Source organism: Chenopodium quinoa, unplaced genomic scaffold (assembly GCF_001683475.1).
Source record: "Chenopodium quinoa cultivar QQ74 unplaced genomic scaffold, ASM168347v1, whole genome shotgun sequence".
NCBI lineage: Eukaryota > Viridiplantae > Streptophyta > Magnoliopsida > Caryophyllales > Amaranthaceae > Chenopodium > Chenopodium quinoa.
In genome coordinates, this window is record NW_018744290.1 from 2,760,110 (window position 1) to 2,773,126 (window position 13,017).

At 35.2% G+C, this 13,017-nt stretch overlaps 2 protein-coding genes across 6 annotated transcripts; one reads left to right on the forward strand and one right to left on the reverse strand.

Annotated features, from left to right (window-relative positions):
- The first annotated feature begins 825 nt into the window (after positions 1–825).
- Positions 826–3,227, forward strand: LOC110695296. Of its 3 annotated transcripts, none has more exons than XM_021872552.1 (5): positions 826–1,265; positions 1,757–2,110; positions 2,220–2,282; positions 2,539–2,911; positions 3,037–3,227. In XM_021872552.1, exons 1-5 carry the CDS (start codon positions 1,220–1,222, stop codon positions 3,089–3,091), a joined length of 891 nt encoding a protein of 296 aa, XP_021728244.1. In that variant the 5' UTR covers positions 826–1,219; the 3' UTR covers positions 3,092–3,227. The 3 variants fall into 3 exon arrangements, with proteins under 3 accessions (XP_021728244.1, XP_021728246.1, XP_021728245.1); XM_021872554.1 differs by having other exon boundaries at positions 826–1,010; XM_021872553.1 differs by lacking the exon at positions 2,220–2,282.
- A 232-nt stretch (positions 3,228–3,459) lies between these two features.
- LOC110695295 (protein MID1-COMPLEMENTING ACTIVITY 1-like) lies at positions 3,460–8,962 on the reverse strand. 3 transcript variants are annotated; one of them, XM_021872549.1, is made up of 8 exons: positions 8,603–8,962; positions 7,348–8,011; positions 6,025–6,422; positions 5,341–5,450; positions 5,122–5,193; positions 4,545–4,651; positions 4,274–4,364; positions 3,460–3,728 (listed from the first exon to the last, which is right to left on the reverse strand). In XM_021872549.1, exons 2-8 carry the CDS (start codon positions 7,750–7,752, stop codon positions 3,676–3,678), a joined length of 1,236 nt encoding a protein of 411 aa, XP_021728241.1. In that variant the 5' UTR covers positions 7,753–8,011; positions 8,603–8,962; the 3' UTR covers positions 3,460–3,675. The 3 variants fall into 3 exon arrangements, with proteins under 3 accessions (XP_021728241.1, XP_021728242.1, XP_021728243.1); XM_021872550.1 differs by lacking the exon at positions 8,603–8,962 and adding an exon at positions 8,241–8,542; XM_021872551.1 differs by lacking the exon at positions 8,603–8,962 and adding an exon at positions 8,096–8,217.
- Positions 8,963–13,017: the final 4,055 nt, after the last annotated feature.

Below are 13,017 nucleotides of genomic sequence, written 5' to 3' on the forward strand. Positions count from 1 at the left end.
GGTTCAAAATTAGCAAGGGAATGAGAAAAGAAGGGGAGGAATTGAAAAGGAAGGGAAAAAAAAAATGAAACTATATCATTCAATATTTGGTACTCAGTAGAAAACTATTGGAAAATTCTACATAGTAACCTCGTTGTTTTCACTTTTTTACGCTGTGACCTAACATATATGACTTTCTACGTTGTAACCCTAAAGTACGAAAAGTCGCTATATTGTGACCTTGCAGTTAAACTGCCGTTAGTTGTTTCTGTTAAAACCCAAAAATTAAACTTTTTATTTTTTCTTTTTCATTTCCCCTTTCCCTTCTGATTCTTCCCTCCATAACCACCAGACAATCGTGACCACCACCAACATGGCACCAGTCCAAAACCCCTCAACGGCACAACAACCGCAACTACACCGTCAGCCGACGAAACAGCCTCACAGCCATCACCGACAGCAGTGCTGGCCTCCACCACCTCCAATTCGAACAACAATCGCTCCAATTCAGCCTGTAAATTAGCTAAAATCGATTTACAAACTGAGTGGGCGCTCCATACAAATCCAATTCGTTGATTTGAGGCAGAAAGCTCATAGCAGCCGCTCCGATTTTTTATGCCGGTGAGGGGTTTTGGACTGGTGCGAGGTGGAGGGGTTGGCTGGGTTTTCGGGGGAGGGTCTGGGGTGTTGGTGGATTAGGGGAGGGGTTTAAGCGGCGCCGGCGTTGGGGGGAGGCTGGTGGGGTGGTTTTGGGGTTCGGGTTTGGTGGGATGGTGGATCTAGGGTTTGGGTTTGGGTGGTGGTGGGATGGGGATGGGGATGGGGAAGGGGAGGGATGGGGTCACTGGAAATGGAGGGGGAGGGGTGGCTGACGGATGGGGTGGCAGTGGGGTGGCTGGACGGTGGTGGGCCCCACTAACGAAAATCGTAGCAGTTAACGGAAGCAACTAACGGCAGTTTAACGGCGAGGTCACAGTGTAGTGACTTTTCGTACTTTAGGGTTACAGCGTAGAAAAGTGAAAAAAAACGAGGTTACTTTCCCAAAACTATTTTTAAACTTTATACTTTGTATATTTAATTTCTTTCTTTTCTCCCAAATTCCTCCAATTTTAAAAGGGGGAGATTTTGCAAAGGAAGCTTTTCTTTCATTTCCTTTTATTTCCATTTAATTTTTAAAATCAAACAAAAGAATCCCTATTTTTCCTTTTTTTTCTTTTCTTTTCCTCCCAGCCATAAAGTGATGGCAGGGAAGGCGGCTGTGGAGAACGCTGCTAGTCACCCACAAGGTCAATTTTTGTTTGTCGCGACTTTAAGATTTTGTTTTAAATGTAATTCTAATCGTATAATTCTTGATTAATTGAATCATTTTGCTTCAACTTGATCAATAATTATACGACTGTCTCCTTTTGAACGGAGTATATTGATTATCATTTTGCTTCAAAGGGATAGTCCTGGTATATATGTTGGTTTTTCCTAGGCAACTATTTTTGCTCAGTTGTTTTCTGATGACAAAGTTAAATTGTATTCGAGATTTTAGTGCTTCACCAATTCATATGTTGTTGAATCCATATTATTCTCTAGTTCAATTTTGTTCTGTGTAAAATTGGATAGTAGTTCAGACAATCATAAGTAGTAATGCCATGAGCCCAAGACACTATAAATTGATGCTGCATTATTATTAATTTTAGATTATCTAGTAATGTCACACTACCTAGCTGTGTTTCTTGTTGATCCAATACAAAAATAAGAAGTTAACTGTGTCTCTTGAACTATGAAGAGAACGAAGCACCACATCATCCTCTGCAGAACAACTCGAAACCAGGGCCGAAGGGAGCTTATGAAGTAAAGCGATTGAACAATGGTTTGTACATTAGGGTGGATATGCCTGGAGTACCATCAGCAGATGATGTGAAAGTGAACAACAAGTCTGAAAAATGTTGTATTACTTTCTATGGCAAAGCCCCAAAGCATGAGGGTTGGCCCCTTGATGACTCTCAGAGAGTGTATGCAGGGTCGATCTCTCTGGATCGTGACACTGACTCGATTCCTCTTGAAAAGACATTCAAGAATGGCTGTTTACGACTCTTTTTACCCGGTGCAGATGGACACCTTAGCTTCCTTACTAATCAAGGTTTCGTCGTTTAACTCCCTTTATTTATGGTTCTTTTTTGTTTTTCACTCTATCAGTTCTTCTAATTGACCCTATACATGTGTTTTTATCAATTTAAAATGAAATTCAGAAGAATCTGTGCTTTGTCAAAATCCTGTTGATGAGCAAGTCCATCAACCTGATGTCATTATAGGTATTTACTCTGTACTTGGTTACAAGACTTGCACGTTATTGGAAATTAGGATTTTAATTCGGTTTCTTTTGTTAACCTCAAGGCGGATTGGTTAGTATAAAACGGCATAAGCCTCAGTGCCGCTGTTGTAAAGGAGAACGAGCAGACATCGAAGAAAGTGATTAAAATCCAAGTAGTTGTTAACTTATTATGAACCTCTTTCGTTTCTTGCACTAACAGATTAGTATTTAGCTTAATTACAATTGCATGAATGCAGGTACATGCACCAGAGAAATGTCTTTCATAAACCCAGCAACACTGCTAGGGGTTAGAGGTGTATTTGAAACAAAATTCCTCCAGGAAAAGGATGGTGATGGGTGGGGGATGTACTTTAGGTTTGACATGCCGGATTTCAGTGCTGGAAGGATGTGCGAAGTGAAGGTGGAGAAGAAATGTTGTATAATTTTTGGACCGATGGGCTCAAAAGAGTATCCTCTTGATGAAAGAGGGCGGTCTTATTATTGTAAACTGTCCTTGCGCTGTGATTGCTGCTGCTTCGTCTCAGAGACTGTCGCACGTGAACTAAGAGATGGTGTTATGAGGATGTGGTTCAGAATTTTACCGAAATACAAAAAGAATTCTTCAACAAAGTGAGTTGTTTAATCAGAGTGATATGATCAAGGGCTTTGGAGCTTTTTGAAATGCTAGTTACTTCATTGTGCTTAAATCACTGATCATATCTTGCTTACACTCTATTTGTTTTTACGATCATCAGGCTCAGCACTTCTTCCTCATCACGGCATGTGAGAAGGAACTCTAGTCTGGCCTAGTCTGGGACCTTGATGCAGCTAGCTTTGAACTGTTGGGCATTGATCAGAATAGTAAACACAACAATCTTCTGTTTCTAGGTTAATTTCATTTTTTTAACATTTATTAGAGGAATGCAAGTGCAAGGTCTATTATACACTTGGGTGATTTTCATGGCAGTGTGAATGCCTGCGTAATCAAGTTTTACAATATACACACTACCAAGAAACACTGGGCGCCAGAGATTCTGTACAATAGGTTGCCCTTATCTATCATTTAAAGATGCCGAAATCAACTCCCGCAAAATCTAAGATTCATAATTTGGGCAATAGGTAATATCAGTCTACATGAAACAGATCCAAACTCAAAATCTAAGCAGATAAATAAAAAATGGATCTAATTTAACTCTCATTAACACACTGTAACAACTGAAAAATATCTGTTTACATCATGACCATTCAGTAAATGAGACTTTACATAAAGTCAGAGTCATATAACGCTTTTAAGTACATATATCTACTTATAGGAGAGGCAAATCAACCATATTACCTCTATCAGACTAAACATGCATGTACTTCCGGCTACCACTAAATCTATGATCCGCATCTTACGATTCCATGAACTGGGAAGTCGGGGGCCTTGTTTTTGTCTTTCCATGACCTGTGATTTGAGTTAGTGCTTGTGAGTGAGTAAACATGTACAGAATTGAGGACTAGAGAATGAATAATCAGCATCAATTCTTTTGTCATAGCAGAATAAGTTTAGGTTCAAAATGATGCAAACTTGACTTCCTAATGTCTCATTGTTTCCTTACTCATGTTGTACATCCTGGAACAACCAGCACTGGCATTCAATCAAATAAATTTATTCTCTCACATTCTAAGGGAGGAACTTCTCTTGTATTACCAAAAGCCAAATACAGAACTTCCAGAAGAACGAACAAGGTAAGTTGGTATCTTTGGTACAAATTCAAACAATACTGTGTGGAAATCATGATTTAATGATATCAGATTTCAAACTTCAAACTTTATTTGCTCAGATCTTGAAATGAAAGAGAGAAGGAAAGGAAGGTGAGAAATAAAAAAGGGATGTGGCAATCCTGGTAAAGTTTAAGGGAAAACTTTTTTGAACAGAAGAAAACAATCCTATAAACCAGACCAGGAAATTTAGTCTACCTAATAAATAAAATTTATAAGTCTACCTACCATATCCACGCCTCTCAACTTCACGCCATTCCTGAACAAGGGCACAGCAGCAACACATGCAATGTGAGAGGAAGTCATCAAAGGCACCTCCCTACAAGTCAAAGTGCATATTAGCTTCAGCAGCTGCTTTCTCAATATACTTCGTAAAACAGGACACTAAACAATAGATAGTGCTTGGCAAAGAGCAGTTAATCCTCCATCAACAACTTCTTGTGAATCATGGGAAGCTAATCATTTCAGATAAAATAATAACTACTAAGCAAGAACATACATTAATGTTCAGTGTTTTGCGCAGCTTTCCCCTAACACAACAAGTGTAGCAACAGCAGGAGAGTATCAAAGAATAAGCCACCAGGTCATTGCAGGCTTCACCTGAAGCTGTTCATAAGAGTGAATTTTTAGTAAGCTTTGCAATTGATAAAAAAAAATAAAAAATAAAAAAATCTATACAGAAGTTCCCTGAATATTTCCTCCTTCGCCTTCCACATAAAGTTCTTACATAGTTACATTTGTGCAGAAGAAAGATGTATCTCTACTGATAATCATGCTATTTAACAACAGATAGGCTGCTCTCATTTTTATAGTCCAAAAGAATGAACTTATGACATAAATTTGGACTAGCAATGATCACTATCTCTTGAGACTGCCAATTGGCTAATTAGATCTCCAAAATAGTTTCCATGACTTCGGTGATGTTTCCCTTTGATAAAAATATATTATGAGCAACTAAACTTCTGTTAAATAGCAACATAAGACTGTAGACCAATATTCTAAAAGCAAGACAACTTTGCAATCTCTCCATCAGAAGTTCTTAACAGCAACTGAGTCATATTTGCAATGATACTTACACATATATTTATTATTTGCCACGGTGGAGATTTTTGCAAATGTGCCACAGGGATAGAAGAGAGTCTTCAGACCTGCAGAAGAAAAGGTTGTCAGCTGAACTGGTAAAGGGATAATGCAACTACAACAGACTTGACTACCCAAAAATTTCAATATGCCAATGGCAGTCCTAGTTCATGATCACCCATACTAAAAGAAACAGGGATATACGTGATACATACAGAGACAAGGTTCTGCACAACAGTCCAGTAAATCATTATGCCACTCTTCATAGTGAAATGAACCTCGGTTTGACAGAAGATCACGCCGTGAAGAAAGTGTAGAGCCAGATCTGCACAGGGGATAAAACATTAGGCACTTGCACTTCAAAATTCATAATCTGAAATGTAAGCAGATTTGTAACCACAGCATAATACAAGTACTGATTAGATTGTTGAAATCCATCCTGACTAAATCATTCTGTCATTCCCTATGTTAAATCACCAAAGTAAAACTTCACTGCATTACTGAATAATGCCAGGATATTATTAACCTACCAATGAAGCAACTCCTTGGCAAGATATCTTAATTTTAACAGTTTTCCACATCCAATGGTAAGTGAATTCAAACAAACAAAGGACATTAGAAGGCTATATCAACAGTTTGTATTCTCTGTAACAATTCCTCTCCCTAGCCTCAATTAACAACAGGGGATACCTAAGCATAACATGACAAAGTTATAGGTGTAGATATTTCTCAAGGATGTGGTCATAAAGTGAGACAAAGATCATAATCAGAGAAATTTGCAATAGTTGATGTCAATTGTCTTCAGCTTATATTAGCAACAAGTAAATTAAAACGAATTAGTGATTACAAGTCATATCATAAAATTTGCCTGATATATATCTGGTAGGACTGTTATGTACCTGGAAGTTCCATTTTTCTTGGGGGAGTTGTCGTCAAATGAGTAGTTTTCATCAGTGTAAGATGGCTGGGCTTTCTTTGAGCTTTTCACTGATGCATTATTTTCAGTTTCACAGACCACAGTTGCAGTTTGAGTAACATCAAGCAGGCGCTGGATGACTTCACACTGAGTCATATCTAAATTAGCTTGTGAGCGTTGGAGTTCCATTTGAAGCTTTTCATTCTCTTTTCTAAGTGCTTCATCAAAAGAGCACTTTGGATATGAACAAGAAAGAGTCTTCTTTAGCACCACAGTATCAGTTTCACAGGGTTCGGGTTTCAGAATCACTTGCTGCACCTTTTGATCCTCTTCATCTAAAGTATACTCATGTTGATCCATTTCAATATATTCTAGTTTTTCCTGTCAAATATTTAGTCAATAAATTAGCTTGGCATTAACATTTTTAGTAGCAGCACCAAGCATGTCCAGTAGTCTAATCTATATCTATATTAGATTTATTCTAAAAACAAACAGCAAATTGAGTGAATGATATCATGGTAATGAATTAAGAGTCCAGGTTAATATCCAAACAGCATGAGAGGTTGGTACTTAAAATCTCAAACAACATCTCTTTCTGTATGTTGCACATACAAGATACTGAAGATAGCAAACACACGAACTATGATAGATTAACAGGAAAAGAATAGGTAAGGCAATAATACATTCAGAGATGTTAAAGAAGTCAATAGATTCAGATTTATGCGTGCTTAAGATATCATGAATTTATGCTCAGTCCTCTCAGGGGTAAGCAAGACTTGTAGGACCAAGCCATTCTTGCCAAGGCAAAGGCAACTTTCTCAAAGCCCAAGGGGATATAAGTCATATTGATACTTGGCGTATATAACTACTAGTAGGACTAAAAATTCAAACTAAGCAATAGATTAAGTTATCAGTAGCACCCGCCGGAATAGACATTCAACTTCATACCAAAGCTTTTCATCCAAGTGACAAGTCAACAACACAAGATAGGGACAATTAGGAAGACATAATACATCATATTATGAAGTAAGCAACCCCTAAATGCTCTAAAATGACACTCCAACCACATAAGAAATCCATAATATTCCCCTAAAAGAACAAACTATCAAATCAAAACTGCTTTATGCCGAAATTGACATAATATAATCAAAATATCAGCATCATTACAATTATTTCACTTCAATCAACAAATTAATATACGGTACCAAATTATTTGCTGCTAACATGCCAACATCATAACAAATGATCAACAAAACTTCAGAACCAAAAAAATAAAAATGGCACAAGCATAATTGAGAATTATTACCCTAACTCTGGCATTATCGACGAGAGTAATGAGGGGAACGAGCTTTAAGTAACGATCGATCTCGTTCTGAGCCTTCCTAAACTGATAGACAATATTCCAACCCATAGCAAGCAAGTACAAATAACTTCTATCTTGACAACTATGGACCAAAATGTAAGACCTCCTAAGTGCATCCTCAAGCTGCTCAAGAGGCTCCCGGGTTTCCGGGTACCTCTTGAGCTCAGATATCTTAAGCTGCTCCAACAAATTACCAATCAACTTCAAATGATTAGCAAATTGCCGGCAGTTTTTCCGGTGCATTCGGGCGGTGTTCGCCGCCTTCACTATTAACCCGATTAATTTCACTGCATCAAGCCCAGTTAACTGAGCTATTGTTGCTACATCCCCTAATCCTATGTTATCCATCTCCAAATCTTAACTCTAATTCTCTCTCCTCCAATTACCAAGAACACAAAACCCCAACTGAATTACAACAATCTCAATCAAAAATCAAAAACCCCTTTTTGTAAACATTATCAAATCTTCTTAAAAAAGAAAGCCCAACTAAATTATGGGGTTCCCAAATTAATCTTAAGATTAAACTTGCAGCAATTGAGGATAGATCTTAAGCTGAAAATTCCCACATTCTCTCACTTGAACTGAGTTGATCAGTAAAATTAATTACCTGAGACAGAAAATTTGGGAAAATTAGTTATAAAAAAAGAAAAAGAAAAAAAAAAGAGTAAGTCAAAGAAGAAAAGCAAAAGACCCCATTGTCTGCTTGAATGTATATCTTCAACCAGAAGTCAGAAGAGATTATTAAAAAAGAGAAAATTTACATGCATAAATTAATTCTAGAGAAAGGAGAGAGAAAATAAAAGTAAAAATAAAAATTCGCCATTAATACATCTTACATTATCAAAAAACAGAAAACTATGAATTCCAACAAACTGATTCACAGGAATTTAATTTGCACCGAAAAAAACTGTCACATAAATATAAAAATTAAACCCGATAAAAAATAAATTTTCAGGAGTGTGGTTCTGCTGCTGCACCGTTGTCAAAAAACATTCGGATTAATTAAAGTAAAATACTTTATTTAATTTCTTAATTGTCTAAAAAAAAAGATTTGTACTAATAACAGTATTATAGAACTAAACAAAAATTATTTTCTGGAAAAAGAGAGAAAGACATTGAAGTCCGTGAATACGTGAAAAGTAAGAACATAGAATTTAGAGAAATCTGGGGATTTCAGAGAGAGAGAAGAAGAAGTTACTGGTTGTAATGAAGGGTGTGCATGAAATTCACATTTGGTTGACTGATTCTTCTTCTTTTTTGCTGATTTTTTTCTGCAGAATTTGCAGTCGTTTTGATTTGGAGGTATACTGTTGATTATGGTGTTGTGCTGTGAATACACACACCATGCCCAGACAAGTAAGTAAGGATTTTGGAGTTTACAGGGTTGTCAAGGTCCTTATTGAGGGTGTGTTTACTCTTATGTCCTTCACTCTTCGCCCCTTGTATTGTATCTGTTTAAAATAAAAATAAATAAATAAATAAAAATGAAAAAAGTATCTAATTCTATTATGGGATTACTCGAGTCAAAATCAAACTATACACAAAATTAAATAAAATGATTCATATAGATCGAATATAGATTGATTGTTCATGATAACGTAATGATGAATTAACATGAGTATCTGGATATTTGAAATTGAATTAGCTTATAATGAATTCAATCAATGTATTTGTTGCATGACTCACTTTTTGTGCACGACCTCACAATTAGTTTTGTATGCATAACAAATAAGCAGGTATTGTGCAAGCTAGAGTGTGTTTTACTCAAGTGCACTTAAATCATCCCTTATTCTACAGAAATATTCTATTGTCCTAATTACATTTTTTTTCATTAAATTCTTCAATCTTTAATTTTTTTTTTCCCATAGAAATATCAAGTGAAGTTATTACCTTACTCATTTTGGCTCACTACATCAGGTTTGTTATCTCTTCACAGCCTATAACTTTCTTCTAAAACTAAAAATGTGCACCCAAACTTCGAAAATGAGCACCCTAGGATCTCACGATGACCCGCAAGAGCTCCCAAAGTGTGAAATACTTATCTAGCTATCCTTATATTTTTCTGAGGTTTCCTAATTTTCAAAATTTTTTGCTCGTAATTATAATTATTTTTTTTATAAATCTACAACTCTTTACAAGTACTTAGTAATAGTACATCTCTACATGACAACATCGATTAAGCCCAGTCAACTAAAAAAAAATCGATTATGATTGTTGACGAGAAAAAGAGACTTTATTATACCATCAAATAATTGCTTAACATGCATGAAACTCCGGCAAAAAAGGGAATTAGGAAGTTATAATGAGGTGTTCTAATTAAAGGTTCACCATCAGATCAATTTTCAACGCTGTCATTGAAGTTTATTGGGCCATAGACTAACTTTTATCAAGAAAATTGGTTGAGTTCGTTGTAAGATAAAAGTAGTAACATTTTTTACAGTGTTCCAATTTATATTTGTAGTGGACTCAGTTTGATTGCTACACCATTTAGAATTATGGAATGGAGAATAATGCGTGGCATATGAACGTTGAATTTTGGATAAACTGATAAACAGTTGATTGGTGGGGTGACCTTAATCTATCTTATTTTTTCAGTGGTACGTTTGAGACAATGTGAACGTGCAGTGCTAGTATCACGACAATCACCAATTTTGTTTATTGCCGACTTTGCCTTAGTGTACTAGTCTGTGTCTAACACTAAGTCCTACATGTAACGACTAAGGAGTCATACACTCATACACGGTCTAATATGCAGTTTGGTATAGTTCAGACTAAACTTTGAATATCCCTACTTAATATTATTTTGTACTCTGTGTCTTAATTATAGATATATAGAATTAATGAGTTTATTAACAGAGGACAAATACTTACATAAGATTATACTCCGTATTATATATGGGATTATTCGTCATATATAAATAAGATTATAAGTCAGTGACTCATGCATATAATACTTAAAACTATTGTTGTAATTGATTTATATATAGTATGGAGTTATAGTCCCTTTTTCAAAGCTAGGACAAGTTGTTATGTACACAGCTGATTCAAATAAGTACATATTGCATTAGTGGGGCGACATATCGAGTACAATTAGTCAATGAGCTTAATCATCAAGCTAATTAAGAGTATAGATACACATAATAAATGAGATCTTAATTTTCCATCATTAGCTATATTATATAATAGATAATACACATAATCATCAAGCTAATAAAGATGATTATAATGGTTTGTCAGATGAATAGCAGGAAACCTTGCTGGTATTAGTGGTATACTTACAATTAGACAATCACTAATCCACTAAAAACCGTTTTAGGATCAGTTTAAGATGTACATCTCTAAATTATTCAATTAAATATACTTAATTATTATTAGAGGGTAATTTAAAAAAACAACTAGTCAACCAAGTAGTATATACACAACTACACAAGAATGGACCACAACATAAGGAACAAAAACAAAAGTGAGAAGCTAGCTATTATCGCGACCATTATCCTACAACTATATAGTAGATCACTATCATGTAAATGGACTGACCCCCAAAAATATACTTATATTATATGATACCCTAATTAAGCTAGCATGCATTAAATACATTCACGGGTGTCACCTCAATTATTTATTTAACAATGAAAAGGATGCTTCAGATTATGGTAAATTCTTATATTATAATCGTAAAATCATAATAATGATATGATTGATCATGTAATATATACTCAACTTGATTATTTATTCTTATACACGTATTGTCTTAGCATTGAGGGATTCATGTGCTAGTATGAAATTATGCCTTGTTAGCCAAAACATGATTATGGAATTAAAGGTGAATCTTTGAAGGAACTTTACATACAAATAGTTGTATGTTAGTATGTATGTTTACCAACTTTAGCACTATTAATTAGTGGGTCACTTCAGAAGTTGGAATCTATGTGTATATCCTACCTTTTGGTTGTTGCATTTTTATTATCACGCCCAAGTCCCCAACTAACTACACCTGTAACTAAGAAAAAGACTTATATACTTAGCTATTATAGGAAAAAAAAGTAAAATTGGGAGGTATCAATTTGAGTCAGCGGCTGGGCTCGATTGGATCGAGTTGGGTTCAGTCATTTTAAATTAATTAAGTCACGTAAAGCTATTGTGTCCATGCATGCACAGTTCGATGAGTTAAGTAAAATTGTTTTGAATTGAGTCAATTTTTAACATATAGTGGCCGAAAAAATCTAGTGTAATTGGCGAAGTGCATGACTTGTGTGACAAAGTTGCCCATGGTGATATATGTCAAGAGTCGAGTCAAGTTGAACTTAATCTGACTTGTTCAAAATTTTGAAGTTTTTATTAAATTAAAAGTAAAAATTGCAATCAAGTAAATATTATTTTTGATTACAAGTATAACATTCCCTTATTTAAATTTTCTTAAATAAACGATTATACTTTTCTTACTTAGAATCATATTATGTGATAAAAAAAAATATATTCAAATGAAAACAAAAAGGATTGAAGTGATCGATGTAGTAGAATATGAATTGACAATGGTTACAAAGCATATCATATCAAATTGAGGACTATTAGCTCAATTTGTCCGTGAGTAAGTGTAATAATATACAGAGACTAATAAGAGAGTGGGACCTTAATTAGACCAAAAAAGGGCAAAATTGATAGTGGGGTATGTAAGGGTTACATACATGTACATCTAAATCATAGTTATTACGAGTGCATACTTAAGAAAGATTCGTTGATTAAGAAAGATTGCAGGGACTGAAGGAGGGCTTCCTCAATTATTTATTTGAAAATGAGACAAAATGCAGTTAAGAGACAATGCAACAATATTAACAACATTGCAACAAAGTAAGGGACTAAGGTCTATGGTGTTTAGTTAAATTACATCTTCACATTATTAGGGTCACTATACTTCAAAATTCCGGTTTTGAATAATAAATCCCAAAAAGACCGTAGTTATATCTAACTTTATAGTTTCCTTGAAAAATTTATATTAGTATAATTTATAGTTACTTTAAGTAAACCACTAAAGAGTGACCCTCATTGAACAGCCCCATAATAATCAAATGACCTACCTAATTAAGTATGGCAGCTATTAACAAGTGTGGATACAACTGCTAAATATGAGAAATTTCCTGCAAACAAAATAAACAAGAAGAAAGAATTACGAAATAATTGTCAAAATGATACGAAGTATATGAATACAACTGCTATTAAATTTACTATTTAACGTTCAATTCAAACTTATACATGTCATTATCGCTCGATCTCTTTATTTCTCTTAGGGTATGTTTGGATAGGGGGAGATGTATTAGTAGGGTAATAAAAGTCAAACTAAGCAAAATGAAAGTGAAAATAAGGAACTAGGAGTGAAAGTTCGGTTTGCGGTGTGGTTTATAGCTCAAACCGAAACCAAACCACATTACTTCGGTTTTGAGATTTTCCAAACCACACCGCACCATATTATTATTGAAACCGAACCAAACCACACCGTTTTGAATTCGGTTTTTCAAAAACAAACCAAACCACACCGAAATTTTTCATCCTCTTCCTTTTTGCTCCTTCTAACTGGTCGTTCACTCCAACATCGCCCCACATTGGTTGACATTGTAG